The 18,308-nt window shown below is 55.9% G+C and overlaps 1 protein-coding gene across 3 annotated transcripts; it reads left to right on the forward strand.

Annotated features, from left to right (window-relative positions):
• The first annotated feature begins 6,367 nt into the window (after positions 1–6,367).
• Slc52a3 (solute carrier family 52 member 3) lies at positions 6,368–17,356 on the forward strand. Of its 3 annotated transcripts, none has more exons than XM_048347440.1 (5): positions 6,368–6,413; positions 14,122–14,732; positions 15,672–16,153; positions 16,663–16,786; positions 17,114–17,356. In XM_048347440.1, exons 2-5 carry the CDS (start codon positions 14,166–14,168, stop codon positions 17,324–17,326), a joined length of 1,386 nt encoding a protein of 461 aa, XP_048203397.1. In that variant the 5' UTR covers positions 6,368–6,413; positions 14,122–14,165; the 3' UTR covers positions 17,327–17,356. The 3 variants fall into 3 exon arrangements, with proteins under 3 accessions (XP_048203397.1, XP_048203398.1, XP_048203396.1); XM_048347441.1 differs by lacking the exon at positions 6,368–6,413 and adding an exon at positions 8,986–9,309; XM_048347439.1 differs by lacking the exon at positions 6,368–6,413 and adding an exon at positions 10,388–10,525.
• The last annotated feature ends 952 nt before the right edge of the window (positions 17,357–18,308 follow it).

The raw sequence follows: 18,308 nt of genomic DNA on the forward strand, positions 1-18,308 counted from the left end.
CCCAGTAACTGCAGCCACACCTCCGCTCCCGTTCTTGCTGCCACACTACCTGCCTGGAACCCAGCCCATGACCAACGTGAAATGTGACTGGGGATTTGAGGGTGCCCTTTATGAACATGCTGTTCTGCCTTGCCTGGTTTCCTCCTTCCTCTCTTCACTTTTTCTTTGGCGATACTGGTGTTTGAAATGAGGGCCTTGCTAGGCCAGCGTTGTCACTGAGCCACACCTCCAGCCCTTTTGGCTTTCCTTATTTTTCCAAATGGGGTCTCCTCTTTTCCCCATGTCCTTCTGGATCTTGGTCCTCCTGTTCACACTTCCCTCGTGGCTGGGATTACAGCTGTGAGCAACTTGTTAGACGTCACGATGGGAGTCTCACAAGCACTTTTGCCTGGGCTGGCTGTGAACCATGATCCTCCTTGAGTAGCTGAGATTCCAGGCACGGACCACTGCACCCAGCTAGTTTTCATGGTTAGACAGATCTTGCTATGTGGCCCGGTTGGCCTGGAGCTGTGGAGTCTCCCGCCCCCTGCTTCCTGAGTGCCGAGACTACAAGTGCACAACACCACACCCCACTTAGTGTATTGTTCTTGTTGGCAAATGATAAAAGCCAAGGGAGGAGAGTGGGCTAAGTTCACGCTGGCATCCGCATCCTAGAACACCTCCAGCCATAGGAAAGAGCCCCGCCTGCCCTCGGGGCCCACATCTGACCAGCTATTGTCTTCCCAGAGCTAGCCTGTCTACAACTCCCTCCCTCGAGGGGGTCTGGAGTCCCCGCCTGAACCATCGTCCTCACTGTGGCTTGCTGGCCACTGTGCCCAGCCCTGTTCCCCACGCATGCATGTGCACACACACACACACACACGTCACTTCCCCTCCACTGCAGGTCCCTCTTTTCTACAGAACTCATATTCCAACACACTAAATAATTTCCTTGTGTATCCTGTTTGATTGTCCATCTCCTGCCACTGCAGAAGCACTCTGCGGACCAGGACTTTGTCCTCTTCCGTGTATCTCAACTACCCATCCATCGCAAGGCCTGATGGAGAGCTGGCGTTTAATCACATTTGTTGGGTGAATCAAAATGAACGAATGAAACCGCTGAATGGAGACTTCATGTAAGGGTAAGAGAGCTCAGAGATAATAAGTGGAGAAAGCAGGATGGGGGCCCCAAGTACTTCCCCAACCCTGTGAGTAACTTAAGGTGAGACGAACTGCCCCTGCCCAGACAGCTGGGGTGTGGCTCAGTGGTGGAGCATCTGCCTTGTGTGCTGGAGGCCCTGGGTTCCACTGGAGGAGGCGAAAGAAGTAGACAAGGAAGATGACTTTGGGAGGAAGAGGAGGAGGAAGAGGTAGACAACAAAGATGACCTTCAAGTCCCAAGACTCTAATAAATGACAGACATAATAAAAATGTCTGCATATTAGAAAAGAAGGAAGACCAAGCACAATAGTCCATGCATGTAGTCCCAGCTACTGGGGAAACAGAAGAATCTCAATTTAAAGCCAGCTGAGCAAAAGTGTTCCTAATAAACAACCTCCCCACACACAAAAAATGACAGATGGGGGCCATGGCTCAAGTGGCAGAACACTTGGATCCCTAAGTCCAATCCCCCATACAGCAAATAAACAAGTAATTACTCAATGAAAGAAAGGAAGTAGCACGACAGCCCATCAGGACACGGCCCGTCATCTTCCCCGTACAGACATGAGCCTTCGCTTTAAACAGTGGGGCAATCCTGAACAGTCCTCAGTGTGTTCGAAGGCAGCAGCAGATCCACTCAGGACTGGTCATCTTAGTCACTCAAAAGGCTGAAATCTAGAGGTCAGCAGTTCAAAGGCAGCCAGGGCAGAAAACTCTGCAAGTCTCCAATGAACCAGCAAAATGCCAGGCTAGAGGTGTGTCTCAAGAGGTTGAGTGTTTGCTGTAAACAATGAAGCCAGGTAAGTGCAAGACCCTGAGTTCAAGCTCCAGTACTGAGTTAGAGAGACAGACAGAATCAGGGCGGTTATCCTAGTTTTAGTTGATGTGCAGGCTCAGGTAAACAGCTGGCACTTTCCAACCATTTAAGATCCTACCTATCCTGCATCTCCCAGGTGTTAGGTTTTAAAGTAGGTAGCCGGTAAAGGAGAACGCCATGCGGTATTCAGGCAGGAGAGAAAGTTTATTACCGAACTGCTGGCCTATGGTAGAGGTGACACAAGGGAAAGAGAGAGAGTAACCCCCACCCAGCCCTGCCTTATATCTAGGGCAGGGGCAAGGGGTGTGGCCAGGTGGATTAGGAGGTGACCTCGGGGAAAGGGGAGGTAACTGCCTCCAGGTCTGCAGGTTACCCAGGTAACTGGGTGGAGACTTAATGAGGTGGGGGCATCTGCATGGAGCCCTCAGGGAGAGGACCTAACATTCCAGCCTTTTAATAGTTATGAAAAAGGGTGAAAACTCTCTCTGGCTGCTTCCTGCTGGCAAGGAGCGTCGGCATTAGGGGTAAAAGGCAGAAATGTGGCCCCTCCTGGAGAAGGCGAGCAGCAGGGTCCCTTGGTGGTAGATGCCAGTCCTTGAATGAAGCCTGGAAGAAGTCTCATGAGGCAGGGGCTGGACAAAAAAAAATATTAAGGAAAAAGGTCTTAGGGCACAAAATTAAAAATTGGATGACTTGGATAGTTCTTATACTCAGGTATGGACATTAGATGGACAAGCTACTATCTCTTGATCCCCTGGCTCTGATTAATTTTGAAAGGGTGAGACAAAGCGACTCCATTTTGGATGCGATCATTTCCCTCTTAATCCACTCCATGATCCTTGTTCCCTGAACTGTCTAAGTCCCAGGGGTCTAGGTGCTTGTTGCTGGAATGGCTTGCCCCCATTGGCATTCATGGGGGTTGAACTCAGGGCCTGGGCACTGTCCCTGAGCACTTCTGTTTGAGGCTAGTACTCTACCACTTGAGCCACAGCTCCACTTCCAGCATTTAGCTGGTTAGAGATCAGTCTCTTGAGCCATGCTTCCAGCCTGGCTCTTCGCTGGTTAGTTGGGAGATGGAGTTTGAGAGATATTTTCTGCCCGGGTTGGCTTCGAACTGCAATCCAAGGCGTCTTTGTCACAAAAGCCCTTTTTTATTTCCAATTAAAACAACAAGGAGACCAAGGGGACTAGAGCTTACCTGTACCTTGTCAAGAATTGACCAAATACTTGCCAGAATTCTGCAATGACAAAACTCAGTAGATGTGATGAGTTTTAGCACAGATATGTAGCTAGATGGACATATAAAGAATGGCATACTGGTTTTACATCAACAATTGTACACCAATTTAACAATCTTTGTCTTGTATGAATTTAAGACATACCCATACCATCTTCTTCCTACAGTTTCTTCAATTCCCTTTTCTAAGACTTCACTAACAAATGACGTTTACAGACATACACACATGGAACACACATACACACTGTGCACATAGGTTTTACAGCATGCAAAAATAAATTTCAGCGGTAGACTCTTTTGGAATTCCAATAGTAAATGACATTTTTTTTGCCCAATATTTTAGAACCACGTGGTTGGTTAGAAAAACAATTTTGCTAGCAAACAACAATTTTCAGATTATAAAATGGAGAAACCATATTTTGATCAACTCCAGTGGGATGCCATGTTGAGGGGGGTGGCAGGAGGACACAAACACACTAACAGAGGACACATAGCATGACATAATGGCACCTAAGCTGGTGCCTGTTAAACCCAATATCCACCACATGGTCAATGCTAGAGAAAATAACTTTTAGATATCTTTGCTGACAAAGCACATTGGTGGTCAAGCCTCAGTTTCGGAGGTCTGTGAAAAGAGGCAGCTTTGTGAGCAAGGCACGTTATCAGGATGGTATAACTTGGGAGTTTTATAAAGTAAGCAGGCAGATGAGAGAGGGAGAAAAAGGAAGAGAAAGAGAGGAAAAGAGAGAAAGAGCCTGAATGTAAGTGACTTCTGACCATTTACCATTGCCGTGGCAAAAACTGTATCTGTGCGTATTTCGAGCAGGCCTCATTGCACTGTCAAGAGGCGTGCTAGCAGTGTCCCGGCCCGGGTGTGACTGTGATGCAAAACCCAAAAAGCACGGGAGGGAGGCGCCTGGTTAGTGGATGAGCTTACTGGGCAGAAGCGTCAGACGGAGCGGCAGAGAACCGGAGCAGCAGCAGTTTCACTCACCAGGGTAGACAAGTGGTGTGGAGGTGGAGGTGGATGTGGAGGCCAGCAATGATATTAGTGAAAAGTGCCGTGTGGCAACTGGCAGCAGTTCGGTTCGTGGAAAAGGGGCTGTCAGGACTGGGAATACTCCCAGGAAATGAAGAAAAATAGAGGGGAATTCCGCCTGCCCTGACTCTTAATCCCTTCTCGAGTCACGGCACCACATGTTAGATTTTAAAGTAGGTAGCCGGTAAAGGAGAACGCCACGCGGTATTCAGGCAGGAGAGAAAGTTTATTACCAAACTGCTGTCCTGTGGTAGAGATGATCCATGGCTGGAGAGAAGGGAGAGAGAGAGCAACCCCCACCCAGCCCTGCCTTATATCTAGGGCAGGGGCAAGGGGTGTGGCCAGGTGGATTAGGATGTGACCTCAGGGAAAGGAGAGGTAACTGCCTCCAGGTCTGCAGGTTACCCAGGTAACTGGGTGGAGACTTAATGAGGTGGGGGCATCTACAAGGAGCCCTCAGGGAGAGGACCTTACACCAGGGAAACTAATGAAAGGCTTGGCTCTTGCCTAGGTGTACAACAAGCTCCTGAGCTGACTGAGCTCTAACCGACCCTGCTGCCCAGTAGCCACGCCCTCAGGGTCAGGTGCCTTTCAAGAAGTCTCCTGCCTTGGCCAGGGACTCTGGTCCTGGGGACGCTCAGAATTCAGAGCCCCTCACCCTGCTGTGAAAATGTGCTGAGTAAAAGTCCTGGCCTCTCTCTCCATGTGACGGCGTTCAGCCTGCAGGAGGTGCATTTGAACCCCGATTGTGAGATCTCAGCCTCCTGAGTAGTTAGGGTCACAGGCCACCGGTGCCCGGCCTTGAAAGTGCATTTCTTTCTTTGAAAACTTTCCTGTCGCTGGAAGTGGAGCTGTGGCTCCAAAGTACAGTGCCAGCCTTGAGCAAAAGAGTTAGGGGACAGTACCCCCAAGGCCTGGAATTCAAGCTCCAGTTGGGGGGGGATGGGTAGGACAATACACTTTTCTGTTACTTTTACTACCTTCCAGGTCTAACCTGAACTCTCTCACTCGACCCCAGGACCCAGATAGACAGCTGGGCCGACAGCCAGTTGAGGTGTGCCTAGGAGAGGTGACAGATGAGAAAGCAATAAAGGCTGAGATAGGACTTAAATGGAGGCCGGTGCTGGTGGCTCACGCCTGTCATCCCAGCTACTCGGGAGGCTGAGATCTGAGGATCACCATTCAAAGTCAGACAGGGCAGGAAGGTCCACGAGACTTTTCTCCCACGAATCACCAAAAGGCTGGAAGTGGAGTTGTGGCTCCATGATGGGGCATGCTAGCCTTGAGTTCAAGTCCCAGGACCGGTGAAAAGACATCCCTGGTTCAGATCTGTTAGGTTTTTTAAAGTAGGTAGCCGACGGAGAACGCCACGCGGTATTCAGGCAGGAGAGAAAGTTTATTACCAAACTGCTGGCCTGTGGCCAAGATGATCCATGGCCGGAGAGAAGGGAGAGAGAGAGAGCAACCCCCACCCAGCCCTCCCTTATATCTAGGGCAGGGCCAAGGGGTGTGGCCAGGTGGATTAGGATGTGACCTCAGGGAAAGGGGAGGTAACTGCCTCCAGGTCTGCAGGTTACCCAGGTAACTGGGTAGAGACTTAATGAGGTGGGGGCATCTACATGGAGCCCTCAGGGAGAGGACCTAACAAGATCTTCTGGATAGCCCAGGCCCCAACCAGGGGGCCTGCTGGAGGGGGAGCAGGTTCAGGCCCCTAGGATTCGGGGTGCCACCAACCCCTCCCACCCCATTCCCCGGCCATGGGCATAGCCCAGGACCCAGGGCCTGTCTGGGAGGTTGTATGAGCTCCAGCACCTTCAAGTCCGTAGCCTCTCTGGGCCTCAGTTTCCCCCACAGGGCGGCAGGAAGACGTGGTGGGGTGTGAGGCACCCGTGTTGGGGTCGCACCCCCCGCCCCATCCCTGGGACTCAGTTTCCATACCTGGAACATGGGGGTGCAGATGGAACCCGTGCCTCTGTGACGCCCGGGCCCCACCCCCCTACCCCACCCCCGCCGCCGGGGTCCGGGAGCCGGGCAGGGCCGAGCGCCGGCGCAGCCCCGGCCCGTCCCGCGGAGCCGGGCGTGGGGAGGCCGCGCCCCGCCCTGCTCCTCCCGCTGGCAGGGCGGGGACAGGTGCGGCCGGGGCGGGCGGCACGCAGAGCGGGACCCGACGGGCCGGGCCGGTAAGCGGGGCGCGGGCGCGGCGGGCGGGCGGGCGGGCAGGGCGCGGCGGCCCGGCCTTTCCCCTACTTCCAGGCCGCCGGGTCAGGTCGGGGAGGCCGCCGGCCGGGCGCGCCGAGGCCTCGGAGCGGGCGCGGGGTCCCCACCTCGCCCAGCCGGGCTCCACCAGCAGCCTGGCCCCCCGGGGTCCGGGCGGGACGGGCCCCGAAAGCCTCGATGCCCCTCCGGCCTGGGGGAGGGCAGGCCCGACGCCTTTTCTGGCATGAAGGCGGGGAGGCAGGAAGGGAGCCAGGATGCTGCGGGCCCGGCCGGCCTCCGGGTCCGGCCTCGGCGCAGCCCGGCCCCCCACGCCCCAGCCGGGACCCCCACACCCCAGCCCAGCCCCCGCGCCCCGGCCGGGACCCCCACGCCCCGGCCGGGACCCTCACACCCCAGCCCAGCTCCCGACGCCCGGGCCGGGACCCCTCATCACCCCATGGGGACACAGACGAGGGAGGACGGCCAGCAAGGACACCACACCTGTCCAGAAGCAGCGAAGCCCAGGCTCCCCCCACACCTAGGGCTCAGCATCCAGTCCCCTCCCGGCCTCCTTCTCGGCCTCAGTTTCTCCTTCCTTCTTTCTATCCCTCGTCTTTCTGTGCGTTTCTCTTCGTGCTCTCGGTCCTTTCTGTCCCTCTCTCCCCGTCTTATCTCCCGGACTCTCCCACTAGCTTTCAGCCCTGGGCCTCCCAGCCTCCCTGCCTCCCTACCCTGCCTACAAAAGCCACCCTGTTCTCCTCCAGTCGGGCTCACCAAGGCCAGGCCCCGATCCGGGTCAGGTGCAGGAGCCTGCCGTCCCGGGGCAGAGCCGAGGGCAGCACCCAGCCTGGCTCTGCCGGGGCCTTCCTGGCCAGCCGGACCATCCCTCATGGCTGGGGCGGCTCTCAGGGCTCTGTATCCACCAGCTGCTACCTTATCTATGTACATCGCACATGGAGAGCCTGGAGGGATGGGGGGCCGGGGACCCAACCCTGGGCAGACCAGATTTTGTCTGGGCAATGGGGAAGAGGACCCCAAGATCACGCTTACCAGATAAACAAGGATAAAGGAGGGCTGGGAATATGGCCCAGTGGTAGAGTGCTTGCCTAGCACACATGAAGCCCTGGGTTCCATTCCTGAACACCACATACATAGAAAAAGCCAGAGGTGGCGCTGTGGCTCAAGTGGTAGAGTGCTAGCCTTGAGCAGAAAGAAGCCAGGGACAGTGCTCAGGCCCTGAGTCCAAGGCCCAGGACTGGCAAAAAAAAAAAAAAAAAAGGAAAAACCAAGGATAAGGGGTGTGTGACGGAGCTGCTGGTTGGCAGCAGGGCCAGAGAGGCCTTGGAGCTACTAGATCTCCAGTGAGGGTCAGAGGAGGATAGGAGCACCAGCCCCACAAGAGGGATCCACCCTGAATTCCTCCCCTCTCTTGGGTTTAATTCAATGACTCAGAAAGAGGGTGGGGATGGGGTCCAGGGGTGGGGAGACCCTGTGGGGGGCACTGGAGCTCCAGCCTCAGCACACAAGAAATAAAAGTCAAAGCCAGGCACTGGGGGCTCACATCTCCTAGCTACTCAGGAAGCTGAGATCTGAGGATCAGAGCTCAAAGCCAACCCCGGTAGGAAAGTCCCCGTGAGACTCTTATCTTCAGTGAACTCCTCAAAAATCAGAAGAGGCACTATGGCTCAAGTGGTAGAGCACTAGCCTTGAACACAAAGAGACTCAGGGACAGTGCGTAGGCCCTGAGTTCAAGTCCCACAACTGAGGAGAAAAGGGGTGGGGTGGGGAGGAAAGTCAGTAAATACCAAGCAGCAAACGGAGACACTGTGGCTATGGGGCTCCTCTGTGGAATGCAGGGGCCAACCACCTGCTACCGGCCAGCCTGATCCTCTGTTTTCTGGTCTAGATGCACAGGAGGGCCCCGTCCCTCCATTTCTCCCCCATGTCAACCCAAATGCCAGGGAGGCTGTGGGGGGGGGAGTGCTCCGCCAGGCATCCCTTCCCCCCCCCCCCCCGCCAGCTCCCACAGGGGCCCACATACCTGGGCCTAAGCCTCAGCTCGCAGCTGAGAGGCTGTGTGACCTCAGGTGAACTCCCCTCCCTGCCTGGGCCAGTTTCCTCTTCCCTGCCAGCGGTTCAGTGAAGGGGCGACAGGTAGCGAGGAGCTTAGCTCATCGCCACAGCCAGCCAGCATTGCTCTCATTGCTGTTTTGCCCTTTGGGGTTTGGTTGGTTTGTTGCTGGAACCAGGGCTCGAGTGCAGGGCCTTGGAGCGCTTGCTTGCTTGGCTTGCTTACTTGGCTCGCGTTCTACCACTTGAGCCATGCCTCCAGCCTGGCTTTTGGCTGGAGGCTGGCTTCAAAGCTCAGCCCTCCAGATCTCAGCCTCCAGAATGGCTAGGGTTACAGACATGAGCCCAGCAAAGAGGCTCGGAGCCTTCACCCCAGCTGGCTCCCTGGCTCCTGCCCACAGCCAGAAGGTTAAACATTAAGAGCTGGTCTCTGGGTGGAGGGGCCTTTGGGCTCTAAGGGGGAACACCCATGCTCTCACCTGCAGCTTGAGGTGACTTTCTCTCCGCTCTCCTGTCTCCCTCCCAAGGCCGAGCCACTGTGGCCTTCTAGCTGTTCTTTGGACACTTAGGTCTGTTTCTGGAACTCGGCAGGGAGGCCCCACCCCAGGGCCTTTGCACTGGCTGTCTCCACCCTGGACCCTCTCTCTCCAGACACAAGCTCACACCTTCACTTCCACCCTCTTTGCTTCTGTCTGAGCCTTTGGCCTTGGCTGGCTGTTTTCTATCTCCCTTTCTGACCACTTTCCGCACATTCCCGAGAGCAGGCAGGAGTGGTTCCCGGGCTCCTAGCAGGCACCCAGGAAAAACAGAGTGAGTGGGGGAAGGAGGACTCACGACCACTGCACACAGGGCAGACGATACAGAGGCCTACACTGCGCCAGCCGAGGGCCAGCTGTGCCGAGCTGCTCCTTAGCGTTCTGAAACAGGGGGGCCTTTGCACATGCTGTTCCTTCTGCCCCAGGTCTCCCCACCCCCACCCCTCCTCAGGGATGGCTGCTGCTCACTGTGTCCCCAGACCTCAGAGGCGGCTGGGGTCAGAGGTCAGGGTCATCCCCACACCCACCCCCTCCTCAGGGATGGCTGCTTCTTACTGTGTCCCCAGACCTCAGAGGCGGCTGGGGTCAGAGGTCAGGGTCATGCCTAGCTGCACCACGGCAGATGGCAGACTCTCAGCAATTCCCAGGTGGCTGCGGGGTCAGCACCCAGAGACCTGGCTAGAAAGAAGGGGGCTGGATGCTGGTCCCAGGATGCACCCTGGAAGTCCAGCCGGGTTTCCTCCAGCTGGGAGTGTCACTGTGTAACAGGCATCCCCCCCCCCCCCCCCAAGCTCCTGCTACTCCAGCAACTTCGTGGTATCCAGACAGCCAGCTGCCACCCGCCTTGCCTCCTTTAATTATTTACTTCCTCCTCTTGATCAGGTGGATCATTTATTGCCCCCTGAGTGGCTGCTTCTGCCCCTCTGCCCCCGGGCTGGGCTGGGCTGATCTGGTCTGCCTGGCCCTGGAGGGGCTGTTCCGAGAGAAAAACCCACAGGGGTGGCCAATCTTCCCTCCTGCCCTGCATCAGGCTGCCGTTCACCCTTTTGGAGAGGTTCTGGGTGGGTCCTGCGGGAAGCCTGGGCTCCAGGCCGGGACCCCAGCTGGGGCTGGACCACATGGGGCGCCCAGGGAGCCCGCCTCCCTCCTCCAGTCCTGGGGCAGCCCAGGAGCTCAGCCTGGCAGGTGCCCTTGGCAGCCAGCTCCACGAGGGAGAGAACAGAGCTTGCGCTTGCACAAGGCCCCAGTGGGGAGGTGGTAGAGCAGGCTGCAAGCAGGTCTGACTGCCTCCATTCTGGGCCCCAGGAAGTTCCGTATGTGGAAACCTGGGGGGGGGGGGGGACCGCCAGGATGTGGGAGGTTCTGGGGTGGCGTGGCCACCTGAACTCTCTCCCGAAGGTACCAGGAGAGGAGGGACCGTCCCAGCATGGTGGCACACACCTGTAATTCCCACAGTCAGGAGGCTGAAGCAGGAGGATCTCAAGGTCAAGGTCAGCCTGGGTTACATAGTAAGATTTGGGCTCCAAAACCTAAAAATAAACTTTAAGAAAGGAAAAGGCAGGAGTCAAGCCTCGCAGGGACCTGCTCCAGCCTCCGCTCTCCACGGTCCTGGCCTGTCTCCTCCTGTGACCGGAGCAGCCTGGTGGATGACATGTCTCTGAATGCTGGAGGGGGGAGGTGTTTCCTGTTTTAATTTTATTAGTCATTGTGAGGGAAAAAAACAAAAAACCTGCCTTTTCTTTTTGTTGGTGGTCATGGTGCTTGAACTCGGGGCTTGGGTGCTGTCCCTAAGCTCTTTAACTCAGGCTGGTGCTATACCACTTTGAGCCACCGTGCCACTTCCGGTTTCCTGATGAGTAGTTGGAGATAAGAGTCTTGTGGACTTTCCTGCCCAGGCTGGCTTCAACCTGGGATGCTTAGGTCTCAGCCACCTGAGTAGCTGGGTTACAAGCGTGAGCTACCAGTGCCTGGCTGTCTTTTCTGTCAAAGTGGGTTGCTTAAAAGTTCCTGCTTTATGGGGCTGGGAATGTGGCCTAGTGGCAAGTGTGCTTGCCTCGTATACATGAAGCCCTGGGTTCAATTCTTCACCACTACATATATAGAAAATGGCCAGAAGTGGTGCTGTGGCTCAAGTGGTAGAGTGCTAGCCTTGAGCAAAAAGAAGCCAGGGGCAGTGCTCAGGCCCTGAATTTAAGCCCCAGGACTGGCAAAAAATTAAAAATTAAAAAAAGTTCCTGCTTTGGCCCTGCTGGCTAGGCTCTTGTTAAGGAAAAGAGGAATTGCTTTGGGATAAGAAAGGATTTATAAAATGTAACGGTTTGTCTTTTTTTTTAATAATTACTTATTTATTGTCAAAGTGATGTACAGTGGGGTTACAAATTCATACATAAAGCAGTGGGTACATTTCTTGTACAATTTAAGGGTTTGTCTTAAACTGTCTTTTCCAGCTGGAATTGCAACACTCCCCAGACTGTTCAAGAAATAGCAGAGGGTATGGTATATTTTAGGATTACTTGTGAACCAGTTGATCCTATTGCAAAATCACTTCATGTAAATGCATTTTACCCCATTCAAACCAGCCAATCGTGCGCAGATTGTGAACCTGAGCTCAACCAATCTGAGCAGAGGGGTGGGACCTGCAGTGGTAGGGATAAATACCTGAGCAGACTGCCTCTCCCTCTGCTTGCTTACCAGATTTTTGGCTGATGGTGCGCCCTTCTGAGCAAAAGTATATTTTGCCTTGCTGAGACAATTTTTATTTTCCTATCGTTGTGACTCCGATGGTTCTCCAAGAGCATATTTATAACAACTTAATTTTCATTTGAGTTAGAAACAAAAGGCCAAGACACCTAGCACTTGCAGACAATCAGCTAGCCCTCCCCACACACTCACAGGGCAGCACGGCTTGAGCCAGGAGCTCAGTGTGCACACCTACAGCCAGCCACAGGGGACACAGGGCTGTGTTCCTCCCCGGTCAGAGGGCAGGAAGGCCCAGAGAAGCAAAGAGGCCTACCATGCCACCCAGCCAGCAACGGCAGAGCCAGTTCAGCCTGCAGAGCCGTGCTTCAAGCCTTACACTAATTGAGAGAGCTGATGGCAGCTCAGGTGGGGTGACACTGGTCCCCAGGGCCGGAGTAGGTGGTCTTTGAAGGCCTGTCCCCCTAGAAAATTATGTGGTTACATGAAGGAAGAAAATAACAAAACAAACTAGATTGAGCTGGGCACTAGTGGCTCATGTCTGTAATCCTAGCTACTCAGGAGGCTGAGATCTGAGGGTCGTGGTTCAAAGCCAGCCAGAAACTCTGTGAGACTCTTATTAACCAGCAAAAGGCCAGAAGTGGAGCTGTGGCTCAAGTGATAGAGTACTAGTCTTGAGCGAAAAAGCTCAGGGACAGGGCTCAGGCCCTGAGTTTAAGCCCCAGGACCAGCACCAAAACAAACAAACAAGAAAACCTAACAACAAAAACCCCACCAGATTGAAGTTTTATGTCAAGTAAATATGTCTCTGTATTTAGGCAGTATGCTCATGTGCATCATAAACAAAAAGTGGTGTGTGTGTGTGTGTGTGTGTGTGTGTGTGTGTGTGTGTGTGTTTAAGATATACATTCAAGCCAGGAGCCACAGTGGCTCATGCCTAGAGATTCAGGAGGATGAGATCTGAGGATCTTAGTTTGAAGCCAGCCTAGGCAGAAAGATCTGTGAGTCTCTATCTCCAATTAACAAGCAAAAAGCTGGGTAGAAGGCATGGTTCAAGTGGGAGAGCACCAGCTGTGAGCAAGCAATCCCAGCAAGGCCTTGAATTTAAATTCCAGTACCACTCTACACACACATACACACACACACACACACACACACACACACACACACACACACACACACACACACACACACAGGACAAGTCCCCAACACCCCAGCAGGCCCTGGGTGCCCAGGTTGCTATAGTAAAGCACGTTTTCCTCCTGTGTCTTCCTCCACTTGATTTTGTTCTCTTATTGGTGCAGCCTGGAGCCTGCTCCCCCTTAGCCGGGAGACCAGCCCCTTCCCCAGCCTCAGTCCTGTAATGGGGTATGTAGTATTCCGGCCGGAACGGAGCCCCTCCACTGGGCCCTTCTTGATTCTCATAGTTTGCTATTACAACAACAATAATAATCTTATTCATGAGACGTTTTGTCCTGGGCAGGTAACCTTTGTCTCTGGGACACACTTACGATGAGAAATGACATCTTGGAGTCACTTTCCCATGATGAAGAGAGGTGTACATGGGACATTTGTTTGTGTCTTTTCCTCTAGACTGCTCATATCCTGTTCTTCATACCAACCTGTTGACCCGCTTCTTACGCAGGTCTTTTGTTGGTGATTTGTAAAATCTTGTGTGTGTACGCACGCGCACATGTGCATGGGTGCCAGTATTTGGGGCTTAAAATGAGGGCCTGGGTGCTGTGTCCCTGAGCTTCTTCACTCCAAGTTGATGCTCTCCTACTTGAGTCACACCTCCCTCCACTTCCAGCTTTTTGGTGGTTAATTGGAAATAAGAGTTTTCAGGACTTATCTACTGGCTTCAAACTAAGACACTCAGATGTCAGCCTCTTGAGTAGCTAGGATTACAGGTGTGAACCACCCGTACCCAAACTCTTTACAAATTAGGAAAATAAGCCCTTTTTTTTTTGTCAATCCTAAGACTTGAACTCAGAGCACGGGTGCTGTCCCTGAGCTTCTTTTGCTCCAGGATAGTGCTTTACCAATAGAGCCACTTCCACCTTGAGAAGAAGCCTTTCTGACAGTGATTTATGCTACAAATACCTCCCGGGTTATCACTTTGGTTTCCTGACTTTGCTGGGATTTTGTAGCTTGGGTTTACTGGCTTCCTTGTTTGCTTTCCCGTGTTTTCCCCAGTGCGCAGCTCAGAGTCGCGAGCTCGCCCTCAGCAGGTCGTGGACCGATGAGTCACACTCAAAGGCATTTACCTGCACCCTCAGCTAATCAAAAGCCAGCTGGCTCCTGGGAATAGGACTCCCTGGGCCCCGAAGCGTCGTCTCGTGGCGGGTGATGCCCTAGAACTCGCTCACCCGGCGTCCTTCTCCTGCAGGCTGATCTGGATGACAGTGGCTCCCAGCCCCAGGCGGACGCGCCATGGCCCTCCTCATCCACCTGCTGGTCTGCGTCTTCGGGATGGGCTCCTGGGTGGCCGTCAACGGGCTCTGGGTGGAGCTGCCCCTGCTGGTGACGGAGCTGCCTGAAGGCTGGTACCTGCCCTCCTACCTCACGGTGGTCATCCAGCTGGCCAACATCGGGCCCCTCCTGGTCACCCTGCTGCACCGCTTCCGGCCGGGCTGCCTGTCCGAGGTCCCCGTGATCTTCGCCATCCTGGGCGTGGGGACCATGGCCTGCGTCCTCTTCGCCTTCCTGTGGAGCCGGACGTCCTGGGTGATGGGCGGCCGCCACAGCATCGCCTTCATCGTCCTCACCTTCTTCCTGGCGCTGGTGGACTGCACCTCCTCCGTCACCTTCCTGCCCTTCATGAGCCGCCTGCCCACCCATTACCTCACCACCTTCTTCGTGGGCGAGGGCTTCAGCGGCCTCCTGCCCGCGCTCGTGGCTCTCATCCAAGGCTCGGGTGTCAGCACCTGCGTCAACGTCACCCAGACAGCCGATGCCACTCTGCGTCCCGGGACCACCAGAGAGACCCACATCACCCAGGTACCCAGGGGGACCCGGGCCACTGCCTGGTCCCAGATGCAGTGGCACGGGTGCCCTCTAACCTTTTACTTTGATGGGGCTACAGATCAAAGTGACACATGCAGATTAAAAACAGGTGCTGGTGGCTCACACCTGTAATCCTGGCTACTCAGGAGGCTGAGATCTGAGGATCACGGTTCAAAGCCAGCCCCGGGCAGGAAAAGTCCATGAGACTCTTATCTCCACTTAGCCACCAGAAAACTGGAAGTGGCGTGTGACCCAAAGTGGTAGAGCACTAGCCTTGAGCGAAAGAGCCCAGGGATGGCTCCCGAGCCCTGAGTTCAAGCCCCAGGACTGACCAAAAAAATAAGTGACACATGCAAATTAAGAAGAGAAAGACTTTTACTGAGGTGGGGATTCAAAGAGCCAACAGGTTGATTGGAGCTTAGCACCCTGAGCCACTCAGGGGCCCGGGTCTTCAGCTAGCAGGGACACTGCATAGGGATGGACGCACGGATGGTTGCCTGTTATCAATGGAGATAAAGGTGGTCGTGCTGCTCTTCTGGGTACAGATACCTTTCCTCCCCTCTCACACGGGCATCTTTACGGAGCTCCTCCTCCCCTCATGGTGGCTCAAAATAACCAGTTTGAAGTGATGGAGGCCAACGAGTTCTCTTTGGAGAGGCGGGGAGGTGGCCTGTCCTGGTTTCTTGCCATCAGATGTAGGGCCATGAGCCCCAGGATGCATGGCAGGGGAACCACAGGATGGAGGATGGGTCTCCCCGAGCGTCCCTGAGGGGCAGGTTTTGTTGGGGGATCTGTTATTCATCCATTGTTTACGGTTATATTCTCTTAATACCTGCTGCTGCAGTTGCTGTTGCCCTGCCTGCCCTCCTCCTCTCCCCACCCCCCCGGAGCATGACTGACCCGACCTTGTTTTCCACCCCCCCCCCTTTACAGGGCACTGGCAGCCCCTCTCCGTCCTTCCACCTGGAGAGCCGCTACCTGCCCGCCCGCTTCTCGCCCCTGGTCTTCTTCCTGCTGCTGTCCTTCATGATGCTGTGCTGCCTCATGGCCTTCCTCCTCCTCCAGCGGCAGCCCAGCGGCCGGCAAGGCTCCATCGAGGACCTCCTGCAGTCCCAGGTCACCCTGCACTCCATCCGGCCCCGAGAAGAGAGGGACACGGGGCCCCTGGGCCCTGGGGACAGCAACAAGGACAAGGAGCACCTGGAGCAGAAAGCAGCAGCCCCCCTCCGGCCGGCCCAGCTGGCCTTCATCTACACCGTGGTGGCCTTCGTGAGTGCGCTCACCAACGGCGTCTTGCCCTCCGTGCAGACTTACTCCTGCCTGCCCTACGGGCCCGTGGCCTACCATCTGGCCGCCACCCTCAGCTCTGTGGCCAGCCCTCTCGCCTGCTTCCTCTCCATATTCCTGCCTACCAGGTACCCCCACGTGGCCCTAGGAGCCCCAGGGGTGGTGGTGGGCACACTTCATTCCAGAAGTCCCCCCTGTCAGGCTGCATGCATGGGGGCTGGCTTCCGTATGTTTTCTCTACGGAATGCGGTAGCACACACCTGCCATCCCCGTCACAAAGGAAGCTGCGTAGGGGATTGTGATCATGTGTGCGTGCGCGTGGGCGCGCGCACACACACACACACACACACACACAACCAGCAAAATACAGCTTCAGTAGTTTATTAGCACCGAGGGTCTCATGGGCTGGCTTCAAACTGTGATCCTCAGATCTCAGCCTCCTGAGCAGGACAGCTGATTTTCTTGCTGGGAGGCTTAGGCGCCTGTCTGACCCGCTGTGAGCCTGGCAGCCTGGGGCTCCCCTAAGACTTTAGCCTTTAACTCCACAGGGGTAGGCCATTCACGGTGCTGCAGTTGGGGGGGGGGAAGGGGCAGGCTTTCCCTCCCCTGTGTCACTCACCTCCTCTCCTCTCCCTAGGTCTCTGCTGACCTTGGGGACCCTCACGCTGCTGGGCACCGGCTTTGGGGCCTACAACTTGGCCATGGCTGTGCTGAGCCCCTGTCCTCTCCTGCAGGGCCACTGGGGTGGGGAAGTCCTCATCGTAAGCATCTCTGCCTGCCCTTTGCCTCTCCCCTCACCACCAGGGACCCCTCTGCCTACTGACCAGAGCCTTTGGGGCTTGGGGGAGGGAGGTGACTGGTGCCCTGTCTCCCTCCATGTGTGCCACCCTCATCTGATGGTGGTCCCCACCGTGTCCCCATGTCCCCAGCTTAGTGTGGGAGGAGAGGCGCCCTGCTCCCCGCCCCCCCCCCCCCATGTCCTGGGACGGAGCCCCGGCAGTTCTGCTGAGCCGCGCTCCCCTCCCCCCTCCATGGGGCTCCCTGACGCTGACCTCCCCCCTCCCTCTCTCTCTGGACCCCGCCCGCAGGTGCTGTCCTGGGTCCTCTTCACTGCCTTTCTCACCTACATCAAGGTGATGCTGGGTGTGATCCTGCGCGACCGGAGCCGCAGCGCCCTCGTGTGGTGCGGGGCGGCGGTGCAGCTGGGCTCGCTGGTCGGGGCGCTACTCATGTTCCCGCTGGTTAACGTGCTCAGACTCTTCTCCACGGCCGACTACTGCAGCCTGGACTGCGCTGCCTAGGCCGGGGGTAGAGCACCAGCCTCCTCCCCCCCACCCACCCACAGCCCTTCCCCTGCAGCTGGGACCCTGGGGGTGGGAGGCGGCACACAGTCCAGGGTGGACAGCAAGGTCCGGGAACAGCCAGGCACAGCCCTCTCCTCTCACCTGACCTGGGACCCCCCGCCCCTCCCTCCCGGCAGTTCTAGCCTCCCTTCTCCTTTCACTTTTGAGACCCCTTGACTCGAAGCCTCCAGTCGGAGGCAGGCTCACCGATGTTTGAGGGTTCACGGCGGGGGCAGCGAGCGCGGCCTCTCGCAAGCTGTGTGACCTTGGGGAAGTGCTTGGCTTCTCTGTGCCGCTGCCGCCTTGTCCACTCACTTGGTCCCTCGTGGGCAGTTCCCCAAGGGACAGCGCAGCCAGAGTGCCTGCGTCCCAGACACCTGAGCCCCATTCTGCATGGGGAAGCTGAGCCCCCCCCCCCCCGCCGAGGCTGCAGGGCCTACTGGGAGGCAGACAATGGAGGGGCCACCCCACACTGCCCTTGGAGGACCCTGGCCCCCAGTTCCAGCCCCAGACACACTCGGAGTCGTAATGAGGGTTTTCTTATTTTTTAAATAAAAACATCATTGCTTGTACTCTGGATCCGCCTTCAGTTTCCTGTCGAGGCTGAGCTCAGAAAGGAACAGAATCAGGGGCTGGGGATATAGCCTAGTGGCAAGAGTGCATGCCTCGGATACACGAGGCCCTAGGTTCGATTCCCCAGCACCACATATACAGAAAACGGCCAGAAGCGGCGCTGTGGCTCAAGTGGCAGAGTGCTAGCCTTGAGCGGGAAGAAGCCAGGGACAGTGCTCAGGCCCTGAGTCCAAGGCCCAGGACTGGCCAAAAAAAAAAAAAAGAAAGGAACAGAATCAGGGGAGGGAAGAAAATCTGCCCCTTGGGCTCCTCCTCCCCTCCCCCCCACTGTGGGAGACTATCTACCACAGGCCCCTGATGCCCCTGT

Source organism: Perognathus longimembris, chromosome 6, assembly GCF_023159225.1.
Source record: "Perognathus longimembris pacificus isolate PPM17 chromosome 6, ASM2315922v1, whole genome shotgun sequence".
Taxonomy (NCBI): domain Eukaryota; kingdom Metazoa; phylum Chordata; class Mammalia; order Rodentia; family Heteromyidae; genus Perognathus; species Perognathus longimembris.

Bases quoted from the DNA above. Each gene is read 5' to 3' on its own strand.
- Slc52a3 (XM_048347440.1), top strand. From the start codon at position 14,166: ATGGCCCTCCTCATCCACCTGCTGGTCTGCGTCTTCGGGATGGGCTCC. The intron at 14,733-15,671 runs GTACCCAGGGGG...CCCCCTTTACAG, and splicing joins GAGAGACCCACATCACCCAG to GGCACTGGCAGCCCCTCTCC. The intron at 16,787-17,113 runs GTAAGCATCTCT...CCCCGCCCGCAG, and splicing joins GGGGTGGGGAAGTCCTCATC to GTGCTGTCCTGGGTCCTCTT.